Source organism: Dipodomys merriami, unplaced genomic scaffold (assembly GCF_024711535.1).
Source record: "Dipodomys merriami isolate MVZ:Mamm:240054 unplaced genomic scaffold, mDipMer1.0.p SCAF_201, whole genome shotgun sequence".
In the NCBI taxonomy this organism is placed as follows: Eukaryota; Metazoa; Chordata; class Mammalia; order Rodentia; family Heteromyidae; genus Dipodomys; species Dipodomys merriami.
Genome location: NW_027203394.1, coordinates 620,516 through 646,764, shown reverse-complemented (window position 1 = coordinate 646,764; position 26,249 = coordinate 620,516). Strand labels below are relative to the sequence as shown.

Genomic DNA, 26,249 nt, shown 5'->3' with positions numbered 1-26,249 from the left:
GCGCCCGGGCGGGCTGCCGGCCCGTCCACCCAACCTCAGCCCTGGTGAGTTCCTGCCCACCGAGGCCCCATCTCGGGCAACCGATGAGCTTGAAAAGGTTAACAGTGGATCGGAGCAATCTACCCAAGCCGGGACACCTGGCCCAAGCCGGAACTTGCTGGGAAAACAAGACACATGGCTTACCTGAGCTCACTGCGCCTTCCATGCAGCCCACAATGGCCGCGTGATGACAAGCTGTCACTTTAACAGAAAAGATTCCTCCTCCCCCTCCTCCTGCTCCTCCTCCTCCTGCTCCTCCTCCTCCTCTTCCTCCTCCTCCTCCTGCTCCTCCTCCTCCTGCTCCTCCTCCTCCCCCTCCTCCTCCTCCTCCTCCTCCTCCTGCTCCTCCTCCTCCTCCTCCTCCTCCTCCTCTTCTTCCTCCTCCTCCTCCTCCCCCTCCCCCTGCCTCCAAACAAGGCCTCTTCCTTGAAGCCCAGAACAACTCCATCAACAATCACTCCAAAGCACGGTTCCCCCGTGGCCGTCTCCCCCTGAGCGTCCGGTCCTCGTGCGGCCTCTGAGATGGTGCCCTTGGGGGTGGACGTCCAGCGCTGGCCCCGGCCTAGCCTGCACTCCCCCACCATCCGGTTGGCGGCTTCCATTGTCCCACCGCACCCTGACGCATCTCTGATGACCGATGACCACAAACACCACCAATCCAGGCCACCTTTTCTTACAAACAAACCAACAGTGACCCTACAGCAGAGCACAGATTCAAACGCTGCGGCCACCTGATTTCCGCCATGTGAACTCCAATAGCACGGATGAAAATACGAGAATCGAACGACCCGTCGAGGACAAGGTCCAGTTCCTACCTGGTCTGCGGCGCGGGTTCCAGACTGGGCAGGTTGGTGAAAAATGCCGGGGCGAGGCCCAAACGCAGGTTCTACCGGCGCCGGCCGGCCGGGCGTCCTGGCTGCTGGTTTGTCCAGTGGGACGGGCCCGCGGCTTCCTCGTGGGGGGCTACCTCGGGGTCAGCTCAGGGAAATCCCACGGTGCCTTTCAGCGTCCGTCTGTCCCGTCAGGTCCGGCTGGGGCTGTGGCCCACCGCGACCCATGAGAAGCAGGTGTGACTTTCACTTCGCCCTTCAAAACAGCCGTGTGGGCCGCGTGCAGGCTCCCCGCGGCCCCTCCTCCCCGGCCTTTGCAGGACACAGGCTCCGGGGTGGCCACTCCGCCAGGCCGGGCGGGAGGAGGCTGGAGGAGGAGGCCCAGCCCCTGGCTCTTCTTCAAGCACCCTCCTCCAAGGCTTCCCCGGATAGAAGCACGAGCTTTCCCTCCGCCGTCCGTCCTCCTGGTCCACGCGGGCGCACGCCCCGCCCCTCTTCCCGAGGAGCGCCAGCCGGCCGGGCGCCACCGCGCCCAGGTGTTTTCCATCTGTTCCTGAAGCATCTCCAGGGCCTGGAAGGTCTGACACCTGTCTCAGAGTCGGGGCGGGGCTGCTTCTTCTGGGGTCCTGTGGGGCGGCGCCGGCCTCTCTCCTAGCGGAAGTTAGAGGGAAAGCTCACACGCACACGCATTCACACACACAAGCGGAGGGTGCAGCCCCTCCGGACAACGCAAGTGCTTGGCGATCAACGCGAACACCTGGCAGTGTGCACATGTGGGGGGGAGGGAGGAAAAGGGGGAGCTCACAAAGCAGGAGGAGGCAAGGTGAGCAAATCAGTCACTGGAGCCAACATACATCAAGTAAGAACGGAATTACACAACCCAGGGCGGAGATGGGGGGGATGGGGGAGGAGATTGAAGGAAGGGGTAGCATTAACTCCCTTTGTACAACTACTTAATAGTAAATAAAAGTGTTTTTTAAAAAAAGAATGCCATTTAGACAGTTAATTTGTGTTTTGAAATAACTTTCATAAAGTAATTTTCATTTAGATAACACTTTATTATTTTTTGGGTGACGGGGCTGGGGCTTGAACTCAGGGCCCGGGTGCTGTTTCTGAGCATTTTTGTTGTATTTGTTTGCTTGAGGCTGGCACCCTACCACTTGAGCCACAGCTCCACTTCTTGTCTCTGGGTGGTTAATTAATGATAAGAATTACACGGGCTTTCATGCCTGAGTGGGCTTTGAACTACAATCCTCAGATCTCTGCTTCCTGAGTGGCTAGAATTGCAGGTGTGAGCTACTGGCACCAGCCACGCTGCTTTTAAATAAAATAAATAATACTCTCTGGATGAGGAAAAAACAAAAAGAAAACAATCTACAACGGTTTCTCTGTGCAGTAATAATTCAACATGTCACGACCCATACATTGTAAACCACGGGATTGCAAGACCTTGACTCAGCGTTGAGTTTAACACATGCCCCCCAGCCCCCCTTTTCTTTTGAGCCAGAGCTAATTTCTGAATTGCATATGCTTTCGTCCAGCCCTGGCTGAGAGGACCATCTTTTTAAAAGTGATAACAACTTTTATGTGCCACCAGACCATTCTGAAGACGTTTACACACACGTGCACACACACACGCACGATCCATCTTGGTTTGGATGTGAAAAGCATGCCTAGAATTTGAGCTCCAATGTGACCATTGGCCATTATTCATTTAGAGTAGGCCCAGGCCTTTCCCTCCACATCCTCCCCAAGAGCTCATCCTTAGCTCTGCTCTTCTCAGTTTTCCTGGGCCTAGAATTCTCATTCTGCCGTAATCTCTGCCTTCCCCCTGCTCTGTGGACAGGAATCTCAAGGCACGGCTCCAGAACGTTTTCTGAGCAGTCTGAGCTGAAGCAACAGGAAGGTGGACTGGGAGCCTTGGAATCGTGCCGGGCAGAGGCAGGAGGGTCAGTCTGTGCTGTTTGAGAGCCGGGATCTACGAGATGGTTTCCCAGGGACTTTCCCATAAATCACTGCGCCCACACAAACCTCCCGCAGAAGATGGACGCCCTGGCTGAGAGGGTGGGACCCGGAGTTGCTAGGACTAGGACTACATCCAAGTACATCAATTACCAGCCTCGTAGAGAGGTCTGGCCGCGGGCCAAGCGTTCAGTGAAGGCATCTTCAAAGCTCAATACGCTTGCTTCCATACAGCTAACCAGCCATGTGTGTGCCAACACATCCAATCTGCATCCCTCCATCCATTCATCATCCATCCATCCTTCCATCCATCATCCACCCAGTCATCCACTCATCCATCCATCCATCATCATCCTTTCATCCCTCCATCCACCTGTCATCCATCCATCTATCCATCCATCCTTCCACCCATCCACTCACCTACCCATTCATCCATCATCCATCCACCCACCCATTAATCCATCCTACCATCCATGCATCATCCATATATCCATCCATCATCCATCCACCCACCCATCCATCCATCCTTCCATCCACCCATCTGTCTATCCACCTCCGTCATCCATCCATCATCCATTCACATACCCATCCATCCATCCACTCACCCACCCACCACCCACCCATCCATCCATCCTACCATCCACGCATCATCCATATATCCATCCATCATCCATCCATCCACCCATCCATCCATCCTTCCATCCACCCATCCGTCTATCCACCTCCGTCATCCATCCACATACCCATCCATCCATCCATCCACTCACCCACCCACCACCCATCCATCCATCCATCCATCCTTCCATCCACCCATCCATCTATCCATCTACATCATCCATCCATCCATCATCCACCCATCCATCCATCCATCCTTCCATCCACCCATCCATCTATCCACCTCCGTCATCCATCCACATACCCATCCATCCATCCATCCACTCACCCACCCACCACCCATCCATCCATCCATCCACCCATCCATCCATCCTTCCATCCACCCATCCATCTATCCATCTACATCATCCATCCATCCATCCATCATCCATCCATCCATCATTCCATCTACATACCATCCATCCATCCACCCATCCATCCATCATTCCATCCACATACCCATCCATCCATCCATCCATCCACCCACCCACCACCCATCCATCCATCCATCCTTCCATCCACCCATCTATCCATCCATCCTTCCATCCACCCATCCATCTATCCATCTACATCATCCATCCATCCATCCATCCATCATTCCATCTACATACCATCCATCCATCCATCCACCCATCCATCCATCATTCCATCCACACACCCACCCACCACCCATTCATTCATCCAGCATTCATCCATCCATCCTGGCATCCTTCCATCCTTCCATCTGTCCCTCCATCCGTTCTTCCATCCACCCATCCATCTTCCAACAAATGCCTCCTAGACACACATGGACACCACAGGACATTGGGGAAATGGACACTAAACAAGTTCTCCAGGATGATGGTGTTCCAAGGTGCCTCTGAAGCAGCACCCTGCTGTCAGGGAAGGGTTGGTCTAGGTGTGGGCCTCAGAGAGAGTCCCGGCCAACACGGCCCACGCTGGGAGGGTGAGGCACCCAGCACGCCCTTCACAGAAGAGCAGCTTTGTGCTCGCGGAGTGTGGAAAGTCTGGCTTGGGGCCGTTTGGGCGTTCAGAGGAATTTCCTATCATTTATCTTCTTAGCAAAAGGTTCCGCCGTCCTGACGGTACCGTGGGAGTCAGCTTATTCGAACCCTCCCCGTACAATGCGCAGGAAAGCCACGCACAGACTGTTTGCCTTCCAAAGTGGAGAGGGTGTGTGTGTGTGTGTGAATAGACATCTTTAAAAGCACAGTTAGAGGGGCGTTTTAAGGAGGGAAAACCCCGCCGAGGTGGTGAGCAGTCCTGGGTCTGGCCCGCCAGGCACGGAGCTCGCCGGCCTTTGTGTCCGGGCCCCGAGGAGGTGCGTGCAAACCCTCCTTGCCCCGTTTCCCGGTGAGGCTGCGCGTGTTTCCACACGCAGGGGCCCGGGGGCCTGGGAGGGGACTCTCTGCTTCGTATCCAGGATGACGACGACGTGGTCTCCGAACCCTCCGGTGGCTTCAGTCCCGTTCTGGAACAAGGTGGAAGGTTACCTGCCGCTCTGGGAGGGCGGAGTCGGTGTGCACGTGGGCTTGGCTCTTCCACAGGGCTCCTGCTCGCCACGGCAGGCGCAGGAAATGACCCGAGCCACCCGACACGCGCGTGTGCATGCGTGTGTGCGTGCAGGGCGTGGGGTGACGGCCGGCCGGTCTCTGCTGGGCCTGTTGTGTTCGCATCCTCTCCGCTGTCACAAGGGGGCGCTGTGCAGCCCCTTGGTGACACCATCCCGTGGGCCACTTGCTCTGTGTGACATCATCTCCCTACCTGCCCCAGGAAGGCAGGTCTGGGCACTTGGGAGGAAGTGGAAAGGAAGGGGTGGGGGGAGACAAGACAGACCCTCCCCCGAATGTCCCCCCCCCACACACACACAGCCTGCCACACGACGCAGACCACGGGAGAGACCTTCTAAGGTAGGATGTCAGAGCCCCAGACCTGCAGGGCACAGGGTGGGCCGGGAGGCCGGGAGGCTGGGAAGGGGAGGCTGTGGAGCCCTGGCGGCAATCAGGGAAGCCCTCCTCTGTGTGGATATGTTTCTGGCAAGGGGTGGAGGAGACCATGCTGGATTTCACATCCATAGGCAGGGGCAGCATTTTGGAGATGCCAGGCTCTTCCCCTCAGCCCCTGAGCGCTCCCCGCCCCCGCCCCCTCCCCCCCCACCCCCGTCACCCACCCAGGCCCTGCCCCTCCCTCGGCACCACCGCCAGTCCAAGTCGCCAGCGCTGCAGGACCGTACGTCACTCTCCTCAACCCATCCATCGCACGAATCTGTGAGGCCGGGACACGTCGATAATGGAGTCTTGCGTTCGTCACAAAGCTGCAATTCCTGTGAATCTTCCAAAATTTAAAAAGAAAAAAAAAGAGGGGGGAAGGGAGCAAGAATTGCATGATTCCAAGATAGCCAGGCCCCAGCCAGGCCCCGGCCAGCCCATCCACAGTCCGTCCATCAGGGCTGGCTCCTCCATCCGACTCCAGAGCCGCCCGCCGACCATCTGGCTATTATTTTAATCTGCGCAGATATAATTTATTCTCCCTTAAATGCCTACTGCAGCAGCATCTAAGAGATCTCCAGAGAGCTTGCTCATAAATAAAAAAATAAAATAAAAAATAAAATAAAAAAAACTCTCCCCCCACATCAAAAGTCCTTGGGAAGGAGGACATAGTAAAATGCCAGAAACAACGCTCACGCGCGCACGCGCACACACACACACACACACACACACACACACACACACACACACACCCTGGTGTGAAAGTCAGAATGTACGCCCCTGAGCCCAGCAGTCTCTGCCACGTGGCAGAAGTCATCCCCGCCACCAGTGGCCAGCCTCAGTTTCCCTCTTCCTCCTGGAGGCTCACCTAAAATGTCCTAGCGGGCGGTCTTGACAGTCAGACGTGGCCTTCTGAAATGTACCCGGGCGGGGCGATGGTGGCTCACACCTGTCATCCTGACAACTCAGGAGGCTGAGCTCTGAGGATCACGGTTCAAAGCCAGCCCGGGCAGGAAACTCTGTGAGACTCTGATCTCCCATGGACCACCAGAAAACCAGAAGTGGCGCTGTGGCTCAAGGGGTAGAGCGCTCGCCTTGAGCTGAAGAGCTGAGGGACAGCGCCCAGGCCCAGAGTTCAAGCCCCACAACCAACAACAACAACAAAAGGCAGGCTAGAGCAAGCAGTGGGTTTCAGGCCGGTTGCCGATGGCGCCGGTGAGCAGGGTTGGTCCCAGCGTGGTCACCGCCACACCTTCTCGTCTGAATTTGTTTCAGGTGTGTCCTGAGGAGTGACAGGTACCAAGAAAGGATCGAGGGAAAGAGAAGGCCGACGGTTTCCCTGTCACACCCATGAAAAGGAAGATGCCCCGCGGCGGGATGTGACGCGGGCATTCCCCGCAGACAGTGCCCGAGGGTCTAGCCAAGAAGCAGGCCTCGGTGCCCGGCCATCAGGCCACGGGACGTGTTTCCACAGAGTGTCTCAGCCTGGTGCTGCCCGGCGGGCATCCCGCTCGTCCAGAAAGAATGATGGACGATCTACCGACAAGATATGAACAGCACACACTGCATTTCTACGTGTAACAGAAGTATTAGAATCCTTCGGGGAGAGAGAGAGAGAGAGAGAGGAGGGGGAAAACTATTTCCAGAAACCTGGAGAGTATTTTAGAAGTACCAAGTACACATCAATAATTGATATAATATTAATAATAGATTAATTATTCATTCAAATAGGTTCCCTAAAGATCTGTCTGAAGAAAGACCAGATCGTCTTGGTTGACAACATTAAGACTTGAGAGTAATCAGGCCACCTTGCTTAAAATATACTCAGGCTTTTCAATAATTCAAACCACTTCCACCATCTTATCCCGCACTGCCAGGATTTTTAATCTATCTATCTAATACACGAATTCACTCGAAAATATGCCGGCGTTACCATGGTTGGTGTCACGAGCTACACAGAACAAAGGTAGGCAATGTGCTGTCAGGGGATTTCTACAAGAGAGTAGCTGCGATTCCAGGCACGATGTTATCGTTAGTGTTTACTATCGGTGGTGGTACTGGGGTTTGAACGGAGCGGCTGCCCCAGCCACACCTCCAGCCCTGCTTTTTGTGGGTTGCTTCTGAGATCGGATCTCACTTCCTGCCCAAAACGTGCGTACGCACCAAAGAGCACCGTTGCAAGCCTGGGCCAGGGCTGCCCTTGGAACTCAAAGCCTTTGACCTGGAGCCCGGATTCAGTACAGGCCATCCATTCGAATTCCTTATCTGTAAACCACGGGCCAAGCTTACACGAACAGGTGGTGAGGCAGCCGGTCTGCTGGATCTCCAGGGGTCACTCTGAAGTTCCTGACGGATGTGTGCTGCGGGATGGATGGGGTATGGAGGAGGCTGTCCACGCCCTGGAACAGCTTGGCCCAGCTAGGAGAGGCGGGCCAGACAGCAGTTGGCAGAGTCAAGAAGATGTTCAGTGTCTCCCATTGTGCTTAAGGCCTTAAAACTCGAGAGATGGGGGTGCCGGGCCTGCAGCCCTCCCCTCCCTGCCTCTGCCCTGTGCCCTCCCTGGCTGGCCACAGACCAGGTGCTGGACAGGATGGACAGCCACCCGGCAGCAGCCACACTGCCAAGGAAGGGCCTCGGGCCTGGTTCACCAAGCTCTTCCTGCCGGGAAAGTCCGCCTTTCTTTGAGGGCAGAGACAGCCTGGCTGGCCACAGGCGGCCGATGAATCGGTCCTGAAGCACCAGCCCGAGGCCGCCAGGGGCCCCCATCAGCGTCGCCCGCCCCGTGTCAAGAGCGGCGGATTTATTGCTGAGCTGGGGCTGGCTGGCTGCAGCTCCGTCCCCGCGTGGGGCCGGGCCTCCCGCCCGGGCCCGGGGTCTAGGACGCGCAGGGAAGGTGCCACAGGACATTTTTTGGCTTGAATGTCCAGTGTCAAGAAATGGGGACTCCGCCGTGGTCCGGAGGATGGCCCGTGCGGGGCTGGCTTGTCGCTAGGGCCAGGCTGGAGCCTTCCCCCCCAGAGCTCCAGCCACACAGCTCTTCTTTCTTTCTTTTGTCCTTTTCCTGGACAGAAGCCTTTGGCTGATCGTCGGCTGCTGATGCACTTCCCGAGGCTGGGGGGACACGGCCAGGACACTTTGCCCACACACACCCCCCACCTTGGGTCCCACGGGGATCCAGAAGCTTCCTTTATTTCCCCAGAAGCCCGATCAGAGACGGTGGCCTCCTGACTCCCTCGGGCAGCGGGGTGTTTGGCGCCTGCTTCAAGCGTTAGCAGCTGATGGGGGGGGGCGTGGAAGGTGGTGTTTCGGGGTGCATCCAGCAGCCGAGGTGGGGACCGTGGGGGGCCGCTATGACTGTGGCTCCTGGCAATGCAGGGGTTGGGGGTGACGGAGTGGGGGTGGGGGACGGAAGTCCCCCCCCAGCCCCCCAAAACTTCTTGCCACCCACCGGAGAACGTGGGGGCATCGCGGCCGGGAATCCCGCGCCTCGAGGTGCAAGGCTGTGTTGGTGAGGACGGGTTTAAGCCTTCAAGAGCTGTTGTGAAGGAACAAGTTACCGGAAGGGGTGCCTCGCTCTGCTCCCCAGCTCTGCAGAGTGGGGCCCCCACCGGAGACCAGGCCGAAAGGACCCGGTCACCCCTCAGATCGATCACTGAGCACGTGGGGCCCGCGTGGTCCCCAGCCTGGGCTCCATCCATCACAACGCCCCCCACCCCACCCCCAGGCCACACCAGCTGGCTCCAGGGAGTCTGGAGGCGCTAGACACCATTGTCACATTGCACAGTGTGAAAATCTACCCCAGGGCTGGGCTTGAACTCCGGGCCTCTCTGTGCTCAAGGCAAGCGCTCTTACCACTTGAGTCACAGCGTCACTTCCAGTTTTCTGGTGGTTCATCGGAGATAAGAGTCTCATGGACTCTCCTGCTCAGGCTGGCTTTGAACCGTGATCCTCAGATCTCCGGAGTGGCTGGGATGACAGGCGTGAGCCACCGGCGCCCAGCTTCATGACCATTTTTGACACGGGTTATTTTCACAGCAGGTGTCACCTGGTGCCGGGTCATATTCCCACGTGTGCTTCCTCCCAGCACTGAGGACGACAAGTGTTTGTGATTGCAGCCACGGCCATTCCCAGTAGCTGGGATGACAGACACACTCCACTGTGCCCAGCCGCTGGTGGAGATGAAGTCTCGTGAGCCGCTTTTTGCCTGGCCTCTGAAATGCCCCGCTCTCTTCCTCCTGGGGAACTGGGATTCCAGGTTTGAGCCCCTGCCCTAGACTTGAAGCCAGCAATGCTTCTATGGCAGGGTTGTCGGGTCAGTGCTGTGGAAAGTTCCAGCGACGGCCATTACCACCCCCCAAGGATGGTGGTTTCCTCCTGCAATCCCAACACAGAGCAAGCCGAGACCACGCGATTGTGAGTTCAGGGCCATTGCGGCACCCCTTCTTCAAAGGTCCAACACAGGAAAACCCTCAGCCCGCTCGGAACCCTCCACAGACAGGCTCCATGAGCTCTTCACCTCAGAGAAGACCCCAAACTTGAGCCCCCCCAAATAAAAAATCTTAAAGCTACCACCAGACAGGACTCCTCCCTACGCTCTTCATTCCTTTCATGTCTCAGGTTAGAGCCAGCATCGAAAGACCCGATTATCATCATAACCCTTTAAGGTTTGGCCGCCGGGAGGGGTCAGCGTTTGTGAAGTCTGGCTGCCAGATGGCTCTGTCCAGTGAGGCTGCACCCGTCCCGGGCCCAGACGCACACCCACACGCACTCCTTTAGGCCCCTCTGGTCTTCAAAACAACCTGGTGCACCCCCTGCACCCACGTCGAAGTACCACACGCAAAGACAACGGGGTTACACTTCAGCGTGAGCCTTCGAAGCCAGAACTAGGTGAGACCCTTCCAGCTTCGCTTGAAGAATATTCCTATGGAGGGGGGAAAGAATCATCCATCATGGCTGGCTACCTTGTATGTCCCTGGGATCCTGGCTTTGCTCTCGGGCGTGGAGACGTTGCTCGTGAATCTCCCAGCCAACCCAACGGCGCTGCATCCACTCGGCCACGGTCTCTGCAAGACGTCTTGTAAAAAGCACCAGGAACGCCAGGTCTTGAGATGTTTTTTACAGATGGTCACTGAACCTGATGGCCATTAAATAAGTCTCAGACGTTCTCATTCCCCTCCAGGCCCTCCCAACCCAATAACCTAACTTCCTTCCTCTAAGCTCCACCCCCTAAGGTTGGGCAATGGCTGTGTGGGCGGGGACCACTCCCTCAGCACCAGGCCCGTCACAACCCAGACCAGAAGACTCTGCTTCCCACACAGCATCACCTGGCTGGGAGGTGTGGGGGGTGTTAAAATGACAAGCCAGAGCCCAACAGGAAGATAGCACCCAGCACCCAGGCCCACCATCTATCTCCACATGAAACCCCGGAGGCCCAAGCTCCCCCGCGGAACCGTGGGGTATTGGAAACAATGAAGGAGTGACATCTCCCTTCCCCAAGGGATGCATTGGTTCTAGAATCTCTCTGGAGGGAGAGAAGAGCTCAGTTCGGCTCAGCACGCTAGCTCACGGGCAGCGCTGCAGAACTGGCTGGTTTGCTTGTTTCCTTCGATGCCTACCACTCCATTTCATCTCCCAACAAACATCCTCGCGTCCCCACCTCCAGACCCGCCAGGCTGGTACTCTGTCATGGAGCTACACCCCTAGGCCGACTTCATTTTTAGGAGACAATACATCTGCACGGTTGGAAAAGCCCAACGGGCAGGGCAGTGAGTACAGAGACGCTTGCTGCCCCTAGCCCTGCGTCTCTCTCTCTCGATTTCTCTCCCCTCTCGGGCGATAATTGTCATTCGTTGCTGTCGCCCCCTTCCATTTTGTTATAGAATTAATGTATTTTCTTCGCCAGCAGACGCTCGCAGCGTGTGTGTGGGGGGGGTGGTATCACTCCTAGGGGGTGAGAATTAGATTTTTGAAAGCAGAAAAGAAAACCCCTTTATTCCTTTAGGCTGTACGTGATGCATACGGAAGACGCGTGTCTGATATTAAACTTTCACAGCGGGGCGGGGACTAAAACGTCTTCTTACAACGCCGGGCGCAGGATTCAGCGTCCCGGCCCGATGTCACCGGACAGCATGGAGTCCTTTCCACACCAGCCAGGGCAGGATCCACCCCATCCTTTGTCCTCGATGCCCGCACACAGCGGGTCTGATGCCTTCCCAGAGGGTGGGAGCTCGCCGAGCCGGGGCTGGGTGGCCTCTGGGTTTGGGGCTCTTGTCCGGCCGTACAGCGATGAGGATTTCTTCCGTGCTGAAGAAGGCCGGGCGGGCCTTTCCGGCAGCAGAGAAGACCAGCCGAGGCACGGGCACACGCAGGCCCGAAGGGTGCCCGGCATTGTCTTGGGCGAGGGCCTTACAGGCCACCAGAGAAGTATGTGTTGCGTCAGATCATCTTGGCACTGGTGTGGAATTCGGCACACCTCTCCCATAACTGAGTCCTCCAACTTATGAACTAGTAACTCCAGGAGTGCTGGATGCAAGCCAGCCTTTCTTTTCTGTTCTGTTCATTTTTTTCTTTGTCAGTCATGGGGCTTGAACTCTGGGCCTGGGCGCTGTCCCTCAGCTCTTCAGCTCAAGGCGAGCGCTCTACCACTTGAGCCACAGCGCCACTTCTGGTTTTCTGGTGGTCTATTGGAGATCAGAGTCTCATGGACTTTGCTGCCCAGGCTGGCTTTGAACCGCGATCCTCAGATCTCAGCCTCCTGAGCAGCTGGGACGACAGGCGTGAGCCCCCGGCGCCCGGCTGCCTTGACTTTCTTATGCTCAGAAACAAAGGGCCCGGCTCGGAGCTCAGGACTGCACAGATCACCCCATTGCGGTGCAGCTCAGATTCAGCCCCGATTCCCAGCCGCCGCCCCTCCCCCCATCCTCCTGGACCTGCTCGGGCCACACCGGGAGGGATGTGGCCTTCCCCTGAGCCTCTCACCACGCGCATGCTTGTAGGAAAGCGGCAGGTGCACCGTCCCCCCCCCATCCCCCACGCCACCCGCCTCTCACCCCCCAACCCCAGACTCTGGGATGCAAGTTATTGGCAGCTCCCCAGACATCCGTGCTTAACACCACCGACCATCGCTGTGAAGGTTTTATTTGATCTTTCAATTATTTAAACCGACATAATCATATTTGCTTTGAACAGAAGTCAGCTGTGTTCATGAGTTTGAAGGCAGTGGAAGCGGTGTGTGGCATGGACACGCAGGTCCTGTGTGGAGCGGTGGAGGGGCCGGTCTCGGCAGGCCACGCTGGAACTCGCCTTTCCCCGGCGCCTTTCAACGCGGGCCAGGAGCACCAGAGCACAGAGACCACGTGCTGCGTGTGTAACAGTGGCGTGAGCCACGGGCGCCCAACTTCTTCCCCCTTCTGGAAGGAGGGAACGGGGCATCTGGGATGAGTCGGATGGGACCGGATCCACCACGTTCTGTTTCCCAGGAACCATCCACACACCGGCCATTTACCCGCCGGCCCAGAATGCCCAGCTTCTGCCCGGGCCCTTGGGCCGCAGTGCTCACGGTTCCTCTGTCGGGGAGGCGGCCCAGGCCCAGGCAGCTTTCTCAGACACACACAAAGCACAGCCCAGGCCCCGCCACCCCCGGCTGGCTGCCAAGTGTGCGTCCTGAGCCCGCTGCACCAATGTGTGCGTGTGCCTGCTCATCTCACACGCGTCGACAGCAGCGTGTAGGGCGCCCACGTCACAGGACGGTCCGCCGAGGCCTCCAGCGGCAGCGGATGGGCGGACAGACTCACGTCAGTTGGCCGAAGCTCCTCCGAACCCCAAAATAACGAAGGTCAGATCCACGGAGAAGGAACGAGACCGTGAGCTGGGCTTCGATCATCCCTCGTTGATCCTCCCGGCATGGATCAGTGTGGAAGGGAGAGTGGAAGGGTGGATGAGAAGCGATCCCGCCTCCTGCCTCCGGCAGGCCTAACAGAAACGGCGTACCTACCGCCAATCCTCCTCGCCGTCCTCACGGCCAATGTGACGGCGCGCCGGGCCGCCGGTCAGGTGTTTGGCACAAATATGACGTGGCGGGCTTTGTGACGGCCCTGATCCTGTGACCACAGAGACACTGAAGCACAGAGGGCCCACCGGAAGAAACGCCCAGGCCAGGGGGTTTGTACCCAAAAAAACCCCCTGACTTTGGGGCTCCCATGATGAAGACGCGTCCCATGGAGTCAGGCCACCGTTACACAATGCAGAGTTTCAGGGGGCTCAGGGGGTGCTGGGGCTCAGCCAACGGCTTCTCAAGAGACCTGAGGTTTGTGTTCACCCTAACGGGCCAGGGACTCCGCGGGAGAGACACACCGCAGAGGAGGAGGAAACGACGTCGCTGGAGACGCCACAGGGAGGCGGGGACGCCAACACGTCCCGCAAAATGCCTCCCTGGGAATTGCACGAGGGGTGACTGAAATTGCCTGGGAGAGAGGAAATCACACACAGGTGTCTTGTAAAAAGGTCATGTGCAGCGATCCCTCCCTCCCTCCCTCCCTCCCTCCCTCCCACAGAGGCAGAGAGGGTCAAAGGCAGGAGGGAGCTGGGGACCGGCACCCCACGGGCCCTCCTTTGCTTGGCCTTCCAAACTCTCCTCATTCTAGCCAGCACGGCTCCTGCGGTGCCTGAAATCGCCTGGGCTCCGGGTCTGCGCTGAGCCATCTCCGCGTTGCAGGGCGGAAGGACCCGGAAGGACCCGGTCTCAGCGGAGGGCTGGCTACTCAGATCGACCGCCGTGGCTCTGTGACCTTCCCCCTCTCCCCTGAGGTCTCGGGGACCCTGCTGGACGCAGCCGGCAAGCGTCTTCCGTTAAATGTAAGGGTCTGTCTCATTGCTGAGAGAGAGAATATACCGTTCTTCCAAGAGCGTGGCCTCGGGGCTGCTCGGTTCAGGGCCGCTCGGGTGCCAGGGATCCAGGCCGAGTGATGTATGCCAAGGACGGCTGGGAGGCGCAAGCTGGGACCGTGGGGCTGAAGGGCGGCGTGGCCGCCTCCACCTGCAGCAGAGACAGGAGGAGAACACGGGCAACCGTGTTTTCCGTGGTACTCACGCAGAGGGGGCTGTGCTGGGCCGGGGGGAGAAAGCTTTTCCTTCCACGTTTGTCGGGTAGACATCTTGGGCACACCAAGGTGAGAGAGGAAGAAAACACTAACGGTACTCAAAATAGCACGGCCCGCGTGGCAGGGTGATGGAAGTGTGGCACCGGCCACGGTGTCAGACACCGAGTGGGTTTGGTCGCTCTGGACAGCGCACCCCGGGAGGCTGCTCTTTCTGCTTTTCCCTTCCACGGCCCCGCGTCCTCCTGGGGATACGCACACGTCACGCATCTCCCTCCCCCTCTCGTCCTCCTTCCGATGATCCACACAGCCCCGCGGCCCGGTGACACGTGGGTTCGGGCCTCTGCGGACCCGTCCACCCAGGGCCGCTCTGGGCTGGAAGTGGTCACCTGTGACCCGGGGGCCACGGCGTTCAAAGAGCAGGCAGGCCGCCGCCCCTCGGAGAAAGAGGATTCCCCGGTGTCCCTCCCAACCCCTGGCTCACAGAAGCCAGGTGACAAATGCCCTCAGGTCCCAAAGGACCTTACCTGGAGCCGAGGCACAGGGGACCGGAAGCAGCTTTGGGTCTTCATGGTGCTGATTTCACGCGGGACACCGCGTGCGATCACCTGCCTGGAGACCGAGACCAGGATGAGGAGCCCACCCGGGTCATCGGCCGCTCTCAGCGGGTCGGGCGTGGTCTCCCGGGAGAAGGACCGGTGCATTGTGGGTGGCTGGCGCTAGGGCGGAGGGGTTCTGCAGGAGTTCACCGCCGTCACCGTGGTGGCAGGCCTCAGGTGCTTCTGCGTCACGGGTCACCCCTCAGCCTGGCCTTCATCGGAGGAGGAAGCAGATCTGACACTCACACTGGAGAATGAGTTAGGACTCCCAAGGCCGGAGCCACTGGAGCCACAGCTCTACTTCTGGCTGATTTTTTTGTAGTTTAGTGGAGATAAAGAGTCTCATGGACTTTTCCGCCTGAGCTGGCTTTCAACCTGAGTCCTCAGACCTCGGCCTCCTGAGTAGCCAGGATGACAGGCGGGAGCCACCAAACCTGGCTGTTTTTTTCTTCTTTGTGTTTATCTTTACAAAAACAGTAAGTAATTGTACAAAAGGGTTTCAGTTGAACAGTCAGATTGTGAATTCAGCGCATCTCGATAATTGCTGGCCCTTCCATAAAGGCTGATTTTTGCTCAAATCTCCATCACGCTGAGTTCCTTTCTCTTTCTATTTTTGTTATTTGGGTTTTGTCAGCCATGGGGCTTGAACTCAGGGCCTGGCGCTGTCCCTGAGCAAGCGCTCTACCACTTTGAGCCACAGTGCCACTTCTGGTTTTGAGGTGGTTCATTGGAGATCAGAGTCTCACGGACTTTCCTGCCCAGGGCTGGCTTTGAACCGCGATCCTCAGATCTCAGCCTCCTGAGTAGCTGGGATGACAGGCGTGAGCCACCCGCGCCCGACCACACTCTGAGCTTCTATCTTAGTTTATTAAGTTAACACACACTTACTGAGCACCTCCTCTTGAGCCTAGTGGTGGTTTGGCCGCTGACAACTTCTTGTAGGCAAGCAGAGGGTCGCTCGCGTCCTCGACATCGTTGGCATCTGGCTGAAGAGGCCACGCAGCTGCTGATGTACACCGTGACGTTGCTACGCGAAGGCAAGTCCCCGGGAGGAAGAGAGTCTGGGGAATGGCTTAGGCCAGAACACGTGGAGACACGGAGCCGGGGGGGGGGGGGAGGGCAGGAAAGAGACGGGGTCAACACTGGGAACCCCCAGAAGATCCTGGCCCCGGTGGCTGTGAAACGGCACAGGGGATGGACATGCAGGGTCAGTCCCACGGGAGAGGACAGCGGAGATGACGTCACAGTGATCCCCGTGCAGTGCGTGGGAGATGCTCTCTCTCAGTCTTCAGTGAGGATTAAAAACCGCTGGTGTCCACTAAGCATTTACAGGATGCCGGCGCTACAAGATCCACCGCTTAATCCCCGACTAACCATTAGACAGCTGTTATTAACATCCCCACTGACGGATGGAGGATGGGAGGCGCGGAGAGATGGAGAGGCCCTGGGGATTCCTGCCAGCTCTGCATCTCCTAGACCTTCCCGGCCCAGACTCGCTGCCAACGCCATTCCTTCCTAAGGGTTCACGGCCTGCCCGGTCAGGTCCAGAACTCGAAGTCCTACAGAGGGCCGGGCACTGGTGGCTCACACCTGTCATCCCAGCTACTCAGGAGGCTGAGATCTGAGGATCACGGTTCAAAGCCAGCCCGGGCAGGAAAGTCTGTGAGACTCTGATCTCCAATGAACCACCAGAAAACTGGAAATGGTGCTGTGGCTCAAGTGGTAGAGTGCTCGCCTTGAGCTGAAGAGCTGAGGGACAGCGCCCAGGCCCTGAGTTCAAGCTCTACAACTGACAAACACGAAAACAAAAATCGTACTGAGGAAGAAGTGGCTGACAACTCCAAGCAGCCCATCAAACCGCTCAGCTCCCCGGGGCGCCTGGTCTCTTCCTTGTACTTTTGATCAGAGAGGGAAACGCCTTAAAATGTAAATGAGCGCACTCATAACAGGATCTCTGCTTAAGAAGGGGCTTTCTCTACCAGGTGGGGGCCTCCAGAAGAGTCCCCAGTGAAGGGAGGCCGGCTCAGGCCGGGAGGCTGGGACGGGAAAGCGCTGGAGCCAGTCAATCTGTCCATCTACTCCGGCTCCCGCAATGGAGAAGCCGATTTCAAAGAAAAATTGCTCCGGGCTTCAGCCTCCTTCTGTTGTGCCAACTGTGGCCCATTTTTTACAGCCGGCTGACCGTCGTGTAAAAATAAGGGTCCCCGGAGCGACGGTGGGCAGAGGGCGGAGGGCGGAGGGCGGAGGGCGGAGGGCGGGTCCCATGGCTCTTCCCGGACTCCCCCTACATCCCCCCACCCCCTCCCCACCCCGCCCTGGCAGAAGCGCTGGAATAATTACAGCTAAATGGAGGCAGGTTGGGACAGGCCCGTCCTCAGATCACCAACACCACCTGCTTCCCCTAGGGCCCAGCTGAGGTACACACACACACACACACACACACACACACACACAGCTGTTTGTTTATGAAAGCCAACAGCTGTCCTGATTCATCAGACCTTCACACTCTTCCCCCAGACCTCACACAGCCCTGGATGCCTGGCCTGGGCTCCTACTTCTTCCCCTTCCCCCCCCCTCCCTCCCGCCCCTCCTGCCCAGCCCGGCCCGGCCCTGCCCTCCACCTCTGGGTAATTAGACAAGGCACAGTGTGCCTGTGAAGACTGGCATCTACCCTCTGCACACACAGAGTGCTGCAGAACCTTTCCCTCAGCAGCCTGAATGGGAAGGTATCTCATTTAAAAAGCCGGGTGCCGGTGGCTCACGCCTGTCATCCTAGCTACTCAGGAGGCTGAGATCTGAGGATCTCGGTTCAAAGCCAGCCCAGGTAGGAAAGTCTGTGAGACTCTGATCTCCAATGAACTACCTGAAAACCGGAAGTGGCGCTGTGGCTCAAATGGTAGAGCGCTCGCCTTGAGCTGAAGAGCAGAGCAACAGCACCCAGGCCCAGAGTTCAAGCCCCACGACTGACAAAAAATAGGTGTATGTGTGGGGGCAATCATCACTTCCAGGCCTGGAGAGCAGCTCCTAAGGAACACACGCACAGCAACCTGGTTTGCATAGAGATCGTGCCCCGCCCGCTCTGGGACGGCAGGCCTGCAAGACGGTGCAAGTCCTTTGCAGGGACATTTGCACGCAATCCTTATGGAAAGGTCACCCCGAAACTCCCTGGTCAAAGCGCCGCCTTCCAGAAGCCAGAGGTGACCAGCAAAGCAGCGCATCTGCCTGGTGGGTGGCGCGGGGGCAGCTGGGGCCGGGCAGTCTGGGGCCGGCGCTGCCGCCTTCGTTGCCCGAGCTGCTCTGCAGGCCCCGCTTCTCCCAGAAGTTCAGGCCTGCAGAAAGGGGCAGCAGAGGCCTGACCTTCCTTTAAGACCTCCAGGCTGAGTCCCTGTGGCTTCAGGGTTGGAGCACACGTGTACCCAAGTCCCCCCCCCACACACACACACACAACTGACTGGACCAAGGATGCGAGATCTTGACCTTCAGAGAAGCAGCCACGATGCTCCAACCACCTGAGACCCGGAGAGGCCGGGACAGAGCACAGTCCTAATAGGGGAGGGCGCAGCTGGGTTCTTTGCTAGAGCTCCCGGCCCGCCCTTGGATTCTTCTCTTCCCGATCCAGGTGTCCCGGCCCCACGCCAGCCCCACGCCCTGAGATTCCCAGGAACCTCTGGCAGGTTCCACTGCTCCACCAGCCTCGAGTCCTCCTGACGCAAACTGCTGGAAGAGATGTGTTCCTTCCCTGGGAAAACCAGCCTGGGGGGGCAGGGTGTGTGTGTGAAAACAACCAGAAGACTCGGTTCCCCAAGACAAGAGTGATTACATGAAGAATACAGACAATAATTCCTTGATTAAGGGAAGGAAGACAAGAGCCCTATTTACGAGACCTCGTCAGGGCTCAGGGAGGCTGCCTCCCGAGGTGGAGTCGGGCCGGTCCTGCAGTGTGCCCACCCTGATTGCCTTGGAGGGAGGGACAGGTGTGGGACTCCTCCCGCACACCTGCACGGCTGTCCGGGTCGAAACTCCAGACACTGAAGGAACACCGGGAAGCAGCCAGCTCTGCTCCTGGCACCACGGCAAACCCGGGCTGGGAAGAGAGGTTTCTGCAGCTTCTTACCACCCAACACCCGCCAAAGGAGGAAGAAGAAGATTCAATCCCGCAAGCCAGGCGTCACTCCCCAAAGCGTCCCGATCTTTTCTTTCTGTCCGGTTTGCCACGGATGTACCCTGGGCCGGGGAGAATGTAGACTGTTTTTCCTAACGTTCAAGAACTTTCTCAGGAAAGATGCCTCGGCACCTGAGTTACACGGAAGCAGAGCAGTCTAGATGCTGCGAAAAGCCCTCAACCAAATAGAACGCAACATGTCTGACCTCCGAGCCCATCAGCCGGCTGGCTACTGTTAGTTTTTCATAACCATAAAAGATCCAATGACACAAATATTTAAATGTCCGGCTAGGCTGCGTCACCCGAACTGTCTGTGGGGCAAGGTGAAAATCTTCAATTATGGTCATGAAACTCTCCTCTCGAGACCTGGATGCAACCACAGTATTTCAAAATCGATTTTCAATGATCGATGCTGCTATTCTGTTGCCATGGATACAAGGGACTGGCCGCATACATCTCCCCTCGGGAGACCCTAAACATCAGTTTTATCAGAACCACCTCCTGTTTGTTGAGCGTTCAGCCAGGAGCCCCTAGCAAGGCGGAGAAAGACAAGGGCGGTGGGCTTCCATACTCTCTCTGTTAGACTTAGGTCACAGACAGCAAACTGCATCTGGCCTCATGCCCCTACATGTCTACTCCTAGACCAACTTCCTGAAGACCTTTCTCCGTGCTGAGCACTGGTGGCTCACGCCTGTCATCCTGGCTGCTCAGGAGTCTGAGATCTGAGGATCACAGTTCAAAGCCAACCTGGGCTCAAGTGGTAAGAGTCCCAGCCTTGAGCAGGAGGGGGGGGGACGCCCAGAGCCCTGAATTCAAGTCCAACCCCTAGGACTGGTGTTCGAACACACAAAGAAACTTCCTCTGTGCAGAAAGACCTTGAAGGTTGCACCCGCTTAACGAGATTTAGCATGTAAAAGTATTTTACTGGTAGCAAGACTCAAACTCATGCATCCAAAACAAAACTCCCCCCAGCGGCAATCAGACCACTCACCCCAGGCCAACGCTCTGAATCCTTCCAGATGGATCTGGAGGTGAGGATGTGGGGAGCCATGAGGTGTTTCCTTCCTCCGGGGCCTGGATGAGCTACCTTGTCTCCATTCCCACGGCCTCCGAGGCCTGAGACACAGAACAGCATCAGGCTTCCCTTCAGACTCAGTTCAACGTGGTGACAGATGCGCACAACCGAATCCCACCAACGGGGAGGAGTTTCTAATGGTGATCGCTTGTGTTCTGGGGCCAGTTGCTTGGGTAAGTATTTCGCCGATTCGACTTTACTCTCCTCATCTGTAAAATGGAAAAATGAACCCCTAGTGTATAAGGCTGATGTACAAATTCAATGGGTGAATTCATGCCAAGTACCAGGTGTGTGTCCAGGAATGTGTAACTCTGGATTCTGGGGTGTGTCCCAAAGATCTGAAAACACTTTAACATACCAGACGCCAGTGGCTCACACCTCTAATCCCAGCTCCTCAGGAGGCTGAGATCTGAGGATCTTGGTTTGAAGCCATCCCAGGCAGGAAAGTCCATGAGACTCTTAATCTCCAATAAAACAGCTAAATAGGGGCAGAAAGCAGAGCTGTAGCTCCAGTGGTAGAGTGCCAGCCTTGAGCACCAAAAGCTCAGGGGCAGCGCCCAGGTCCTGACTTCAAATCCCAGTACGGACACCAAAACAAAACAACAAAATAAAATCTACGCCAGCAGCCTCCCCAACTTCTCCCGGTACCTGTGAGGCTGACTTTGACATGAGCTACGTACGCGGGTCCAGTGGGAGCAGGGCTGGGCCATGGAGCTTCCGGCTGGGAATGAAGATGAGGCTGTGTGACCCAACAACTCTGATGCTCTTCCCCCCACCCCTCCCCTTTGCAGGCAGAGAGGAGACGTGGGTCCCTGAAAGGCCCAGGGCTTCCGGTCACACGTCCACGTTCATGAGCTCCCCACGGGAGACAGAACCAACGTTCACCCGGGGGCTGACCATCAAGGTAGGAAACAAGAAGCCACGCCGGGGGGAGGGTGGATCCCCTCGGGGTCTTCGCCTGCTGCTCTGTAGATAAAGCGAGCAAGGCTGAGTTGTACCCCGCCTGGGTCTGTGGCTGGGAGCTACGGCGGATGCAGCCTCTCCATTGCTAGGTAAAAACCTAGCGATTACCCTCCCCTGTGGTCACGGCCGGCGCTCCAACTCTGAACTTGGGTGTGGGTCGCTGATGCCTCCTGGGACTTCTCTCCTCCCAGACCCCCTGGGGGTGGGCAGACAAGTTCTATCTCCCATCGGGTACCACCCCATCCATGGTTACCATGGTAACCACGAGCCGTTGCCAGGGAGCTCATCTTTCTCCCAGGCCTATGACCAGTACCTGAGAGACTGACTGCGTAGCATCTGACATCAGGGGAGTGAGTTTCCCAACCACCCAACAGAGCCGGCCAGCGGAAGAACCCAAGTCCACAGATCACGAGCCATGCTCCTGGACTCCCGTGGGCCGTCTCTGGTCCTGGAGTCTGTGCTTCGGGCTGGAATCTGGGCGCGAGGCTGACTGGGTGGAGATTCTGGCTCCTGCGGCCACTCAGAAGTCTCCTCCTCTCCCTGCCTTGATGTTTCCAGTCCCTAGCGTGGAAGAGGACAGGACAAATCTGAGTCACCACCCGCACCCCTCGCAGTTTACCTCCTGGGTTTTTTGTTTTTCTACTACTAAACTTTTAGTCACTCACAGGGTAGAACCCGGGCCTAAGCGACCGAGTCTGAATGCAGCCCTACCTCTGAACGCTGTGCCTCAGTTTCTACAGGCACAAAATGTGGTAGTAACGGCTCCTCTGTCAGGCCGAGGTAAGGATCATGACGAGCGTGTGCACACCGAGTTCTCTGCGTGACGGCTAAGCCGGCGTGGCCCCGTGGGAGGGGGCTGCGGCCTCCCTCTGCCCCGGAGACACAGATAGATCACGGGTTCCACGGGGGTCAGATTCACCTCAGGAGAAAGCGCATACAGACGGGCCGGCCAGGACACCAAGTCGATCCATCATCTCCCAACACAGCTGGCCTCTCTTCTGCCTGTTTGTTATGATCCCAGCAGGGCCGAGCACTTCCTGTGCTCAGGACAGTTCCTCTTTTTCCGGAACCTTCTGTTTACTCCCATTTCTTAATATCCACCCTTCCCTGTGTACCCAGATAAACAAATATATATCTAAATATATTATCAGCATTTTGCCAACAGAGATAAACATAATGAAAATGTGAGTAGTAAAAATACATCAGACTCCCTGAGTCTGAAGGGTGGCACTCAGACTTCTCCAGGCTTTCAAATCATGTCATCTTACCAGTTACCTTCTCACGGAGGAGCAGAATGCTCTCTCAGGTACAACCTGCAGTGTTTAGTCACGGTGGGTGACACTTTGTGAAAATCACCACCCAACACCCTGTCCCTACTCAGGGCCCAGCCCCCTGCCCACCCAGCTACTGGGAGCCAAGATTGGTCTCAGACAAAACCCTGGGGAAGGACGAGGTAGGGACGTGCACCCTGGGGGGGCCATCCATGCACCCCTGGGGTGCGACCCTTCTCCATGTCTGCATGTGTGGGTAGCAGACTTAATCCAGACACTGCCACGAAACCTTCCCATAGGCCTCTGAGCAAACACAAAAGGCTCTAACTTGGCACTTCCTTTCTTCTCTCCGCCCAAGCTGTTTTTGCAAAAAGAAAAGATTTTAAGTCTATGAATTGAGGAGGGGAAAAAGCTATTAAAAAAAAAAAAAAGCAGCTAACCACATTAAAGGAAGATGCTTTCACGCTCCATCTACAGCTCGAGGATCAAAAATAGAAATAATTAAAGCCTACGACGTAACTGTTAGGAAAGGTATTCTTCGTCTCCACCACGTCCTAAAACAGGTAAACCACTCAGTCTGAAGATCCCAACGGGGATTCCTCTCTTCACGCTGGAGACATAATGAATCGGGTCTGTGGAGGTGGAAGAGCCGGCAGGGTTTGGGGCCCGCTCCACCGCCAGCTGGGTAATTATCTGGCCAGGCTGGTCTGTAGGTGATTCTGTGATTCAGCCTTTTTCCTGTTTTGAAACAGAAGGTGATTAACCTCGGGAACAAAATCTGGCAGAATCGAGGAACATCAGTTTCAGGCAAACATTATTTCCTTTTTAGGCCTTTTTTTTCATCCTAGGATACTTGATTTTAAAAAAAAAAAAGTCTTATAAATATACTGAACTCTACCAAAATCCTACCCTTTCCCAATGAGAGAGCTTGTCAGACTTCAAAACAAACCAAAACAAAAACAAATCTCCCTTTTCCACAGTGGCCAGAGCCCCATGAACTTCCTATGTCAAAACCCACGAATGCTCAGATGATTCATAATTCAAAGAGAAGCAGCAGCTGGGACATGAAATAAGAATTCTGAGGGCGGAGAAGTCTCCTGATTGCAAATACGACTGCGATGTTAAGTTGTGGACACAGACTCTGAGTTCCTGGGCGCCATTTCGTTGAAGTATCTGCTCGAGTGCTGATCACGGCTGCTTTCCTTCGGCCCAGACAGCACCGGAGCACGCTGGTCTTTCTGCTGTCCAGACCTGTCTGCCATATTTTTTAAAATAACTTAAGACAGCCTGCCTTCCAACGAAGACAAGACACGCCATTCTCCTAACCCGACAGAAGGAAGATCAATGAACCTGAGATCAGATCGAGAACCTGACGTGGAGCAGAAATAATACCAGGCTTTCTGCCATCCAACCCACAACCAACACCCCTGGCCTCCGTTTTTCCCAGGGTTGCCAAGTATCCCAACCCATGCAGGAAAGATGGGGCTCTTCCAGGAAACAACTCAAAAACCCATCCACTGAGTATGGTCAACAGCCCACCTTTTCTAGAACTCTCTATCTAACCTCCCCCTCCTACCCGCCCTCCAGTGTAGTCAAACAGGATATCCCATTGTCCTGTGCTCTGGACACGATGAACTACTTACTACCCTCGCTGTGTCTGCGTTATCGGTCACAGATGGAAACGAGGCTGGAGCAGACAGTCCATTTCCTGCTTCCTTGTCAGGGCGGGGGCGGAGATGGCAGCCAGGGTGAGGAGGCCAAGTCCCGTCCTGAGACCTGGCAGGGAACATGACCCACACATGCAGAAGCGAGCAGAAAGCAGCAACCCCGCAACGCTCTGCTTGGCAGTTTGCTTCCGGAGTCCAAGGGTCTCTCTCCTAAGTTGTTACCCTAGTCTCTGTCTTTTCTAGGTCCAGCCCCTGTCCTGGGTCTAGACGGCTGCTGCTGCCATATCCAATGCAAGCCTGTCTTTGTAATGAGGAAGATGTGTCATGATCCCATCCCCAAGAGAAGATGGGACAATCCTCGGTCTGGTGCAGGGCTTGAACTCAGGGCCTGGACGCTGTCCCTGATCTCTTCTGCTCAAGGCGAGGGCTCGATCACTTGGAGCCACAGCTCCACTTCCCATTTTTCTGGTGGTTCATGGGAGATCAGAGTCTCACCGGCTTTCCTGCCTGGGGCTGGCTTTGAACCGTGATCCTCAGATCTCAGCCTCCTGAGTAGCTGGGATGACAGGTGTTTGTGTCCTTTGATGACATTAACGTCACAACACCTCTGATCACCAGTCACCAAATCACAGGGCCACCAGCCCCAACTTCCCCTGGCTCCTGAAAGCCAGTCCGGAGCTGCCTTCCTCCCTCTATCCAGCTGCGTTTATTTCCAGACACTAGACAAACTGATGATGTGCTTCCGCTAATCTGCAAGTACGAAGCCAAGTCCTGTCCAAGGACAGCTAACCAAATCAGAGCAGAACGAACTTTACCACCGCGCCACATTCACCACGGGGGAAGGAGCTAAAATAAGACGGACGGCCCAGTTCTGACGGATGAATGGCATTGTGATGGTGAGTTCCGCCACACTTAGCCTTACACTCCCGGCTTTGAGTCCAGGCCTTGACCGACACGAAGTCACTGATAATGCGTCCAGCTCGAAGCCCAACGCAGCTCCACATGGGCGGAGACCGAAGGGACTCTTCATGAAGTTTAGGGAAGTCTTGAGGAAATCCGTTTTGAGTTTCGTTTTCGTGCAGATCTTAGCTGTTTTTTTTAAAATAAAGTTTGTTCTCTGGTAGCTCAGAATTCTGTAAATGTCATCTTTATCTCCCTTGACATTTTCACAATTGCTTATTAATGAGGAGCAGTAGCTGTCCAATTTGCTGAATTCTCTTATTCAGACCATTTTTCAGTAGATTTGCATGGATTTAAAAAAAAAAAAACAGTTACATTGTCTGCAAGTAAAAAACAATATCTCAAAAAAACTCTCTTCCTTTAATATATAAACATATATATATATATATATATATATATATATATATATATATATATATATATAATTGTTTTCTCCCATTAGCCAGGATGTAGTTATAATAGTTAGGGCCTTACAGTCTATCTGATTCTGAGTTAGTGATTCAATATTGAATGCTTTATTAAAATTAAAGCATTTCCATTTTTGTTTTCATTTTATTAAGCTTTTTCTTTTGCACAAGTGGATCTCCGCTGAAATTTTTCTCTCTAAATTCACAAGATTCTAGTAAGATTTTTTTCCATCTAATCAAAGGAATTTTGATCAAATGAATTACGCTGATGGGTTTCCTAATGAATGCTGGCGTTCAAAAAGATAAGCTCTACTTATTTTTAGGATGTTATTATTGTTTTAATACACAGATGGGTTTAATTTGCTAACAGGGTACTTGGGATTTGATCATTTTATTCACAAATGTGATGAAGCTATGCCTTTCTTCTCTGTAGTTTTGTGTAGTGTTGGAATATGGTTATGCAATCTTCACAGACAAGTTGGAAGGCCTCCGATTTCATTATATGTTCTACATGAAGTAATGCAGCTCTAGAATTCTCTGCTCCTTGGTGCTCTAAGTTTTGTAACTTTCAAGCATT

The 26,249-nt window shown here is 55.6% G+C and overlaps 1 protein-coding gene across 1 annotated transcript; it reads right to left on the bottom strand.

Moving 5' to 3' along the window:
* Positions 1–12,601: 12,601 nt before the first annotated feature.
* LOC138833166 (uncharacterized) lies at positions 12,602–24,155 on the bottom strand. The gene is made up of 8 exons (XM_070031524.1): positions 22,079–24,155; positions 21,681–21,928; positions 21,053–21,125; positions 20,417–20,613; positions 16,056–16,228; positions 15,096–15,180; positions 14,364–14,507; positions 12,602–13,935 (listed from the first exon to the last, which is right to left on the bottom strand). Exons 2-7 carry the CDS (start codon positions 21,708–21,710, stop codon positions 14,400–14,402), a joined length of 666 nt encoding a protein of 221 aa, XP_069887625.1. The 5' UTR covers positions 21,711–21,928; positions 22,079–24,155; the 3' UTR covers positions 12,602–13,935; positions 14,364–14,399.
* Positions 24,156–26,249: the final 2,094 nt, after the last annotated feature.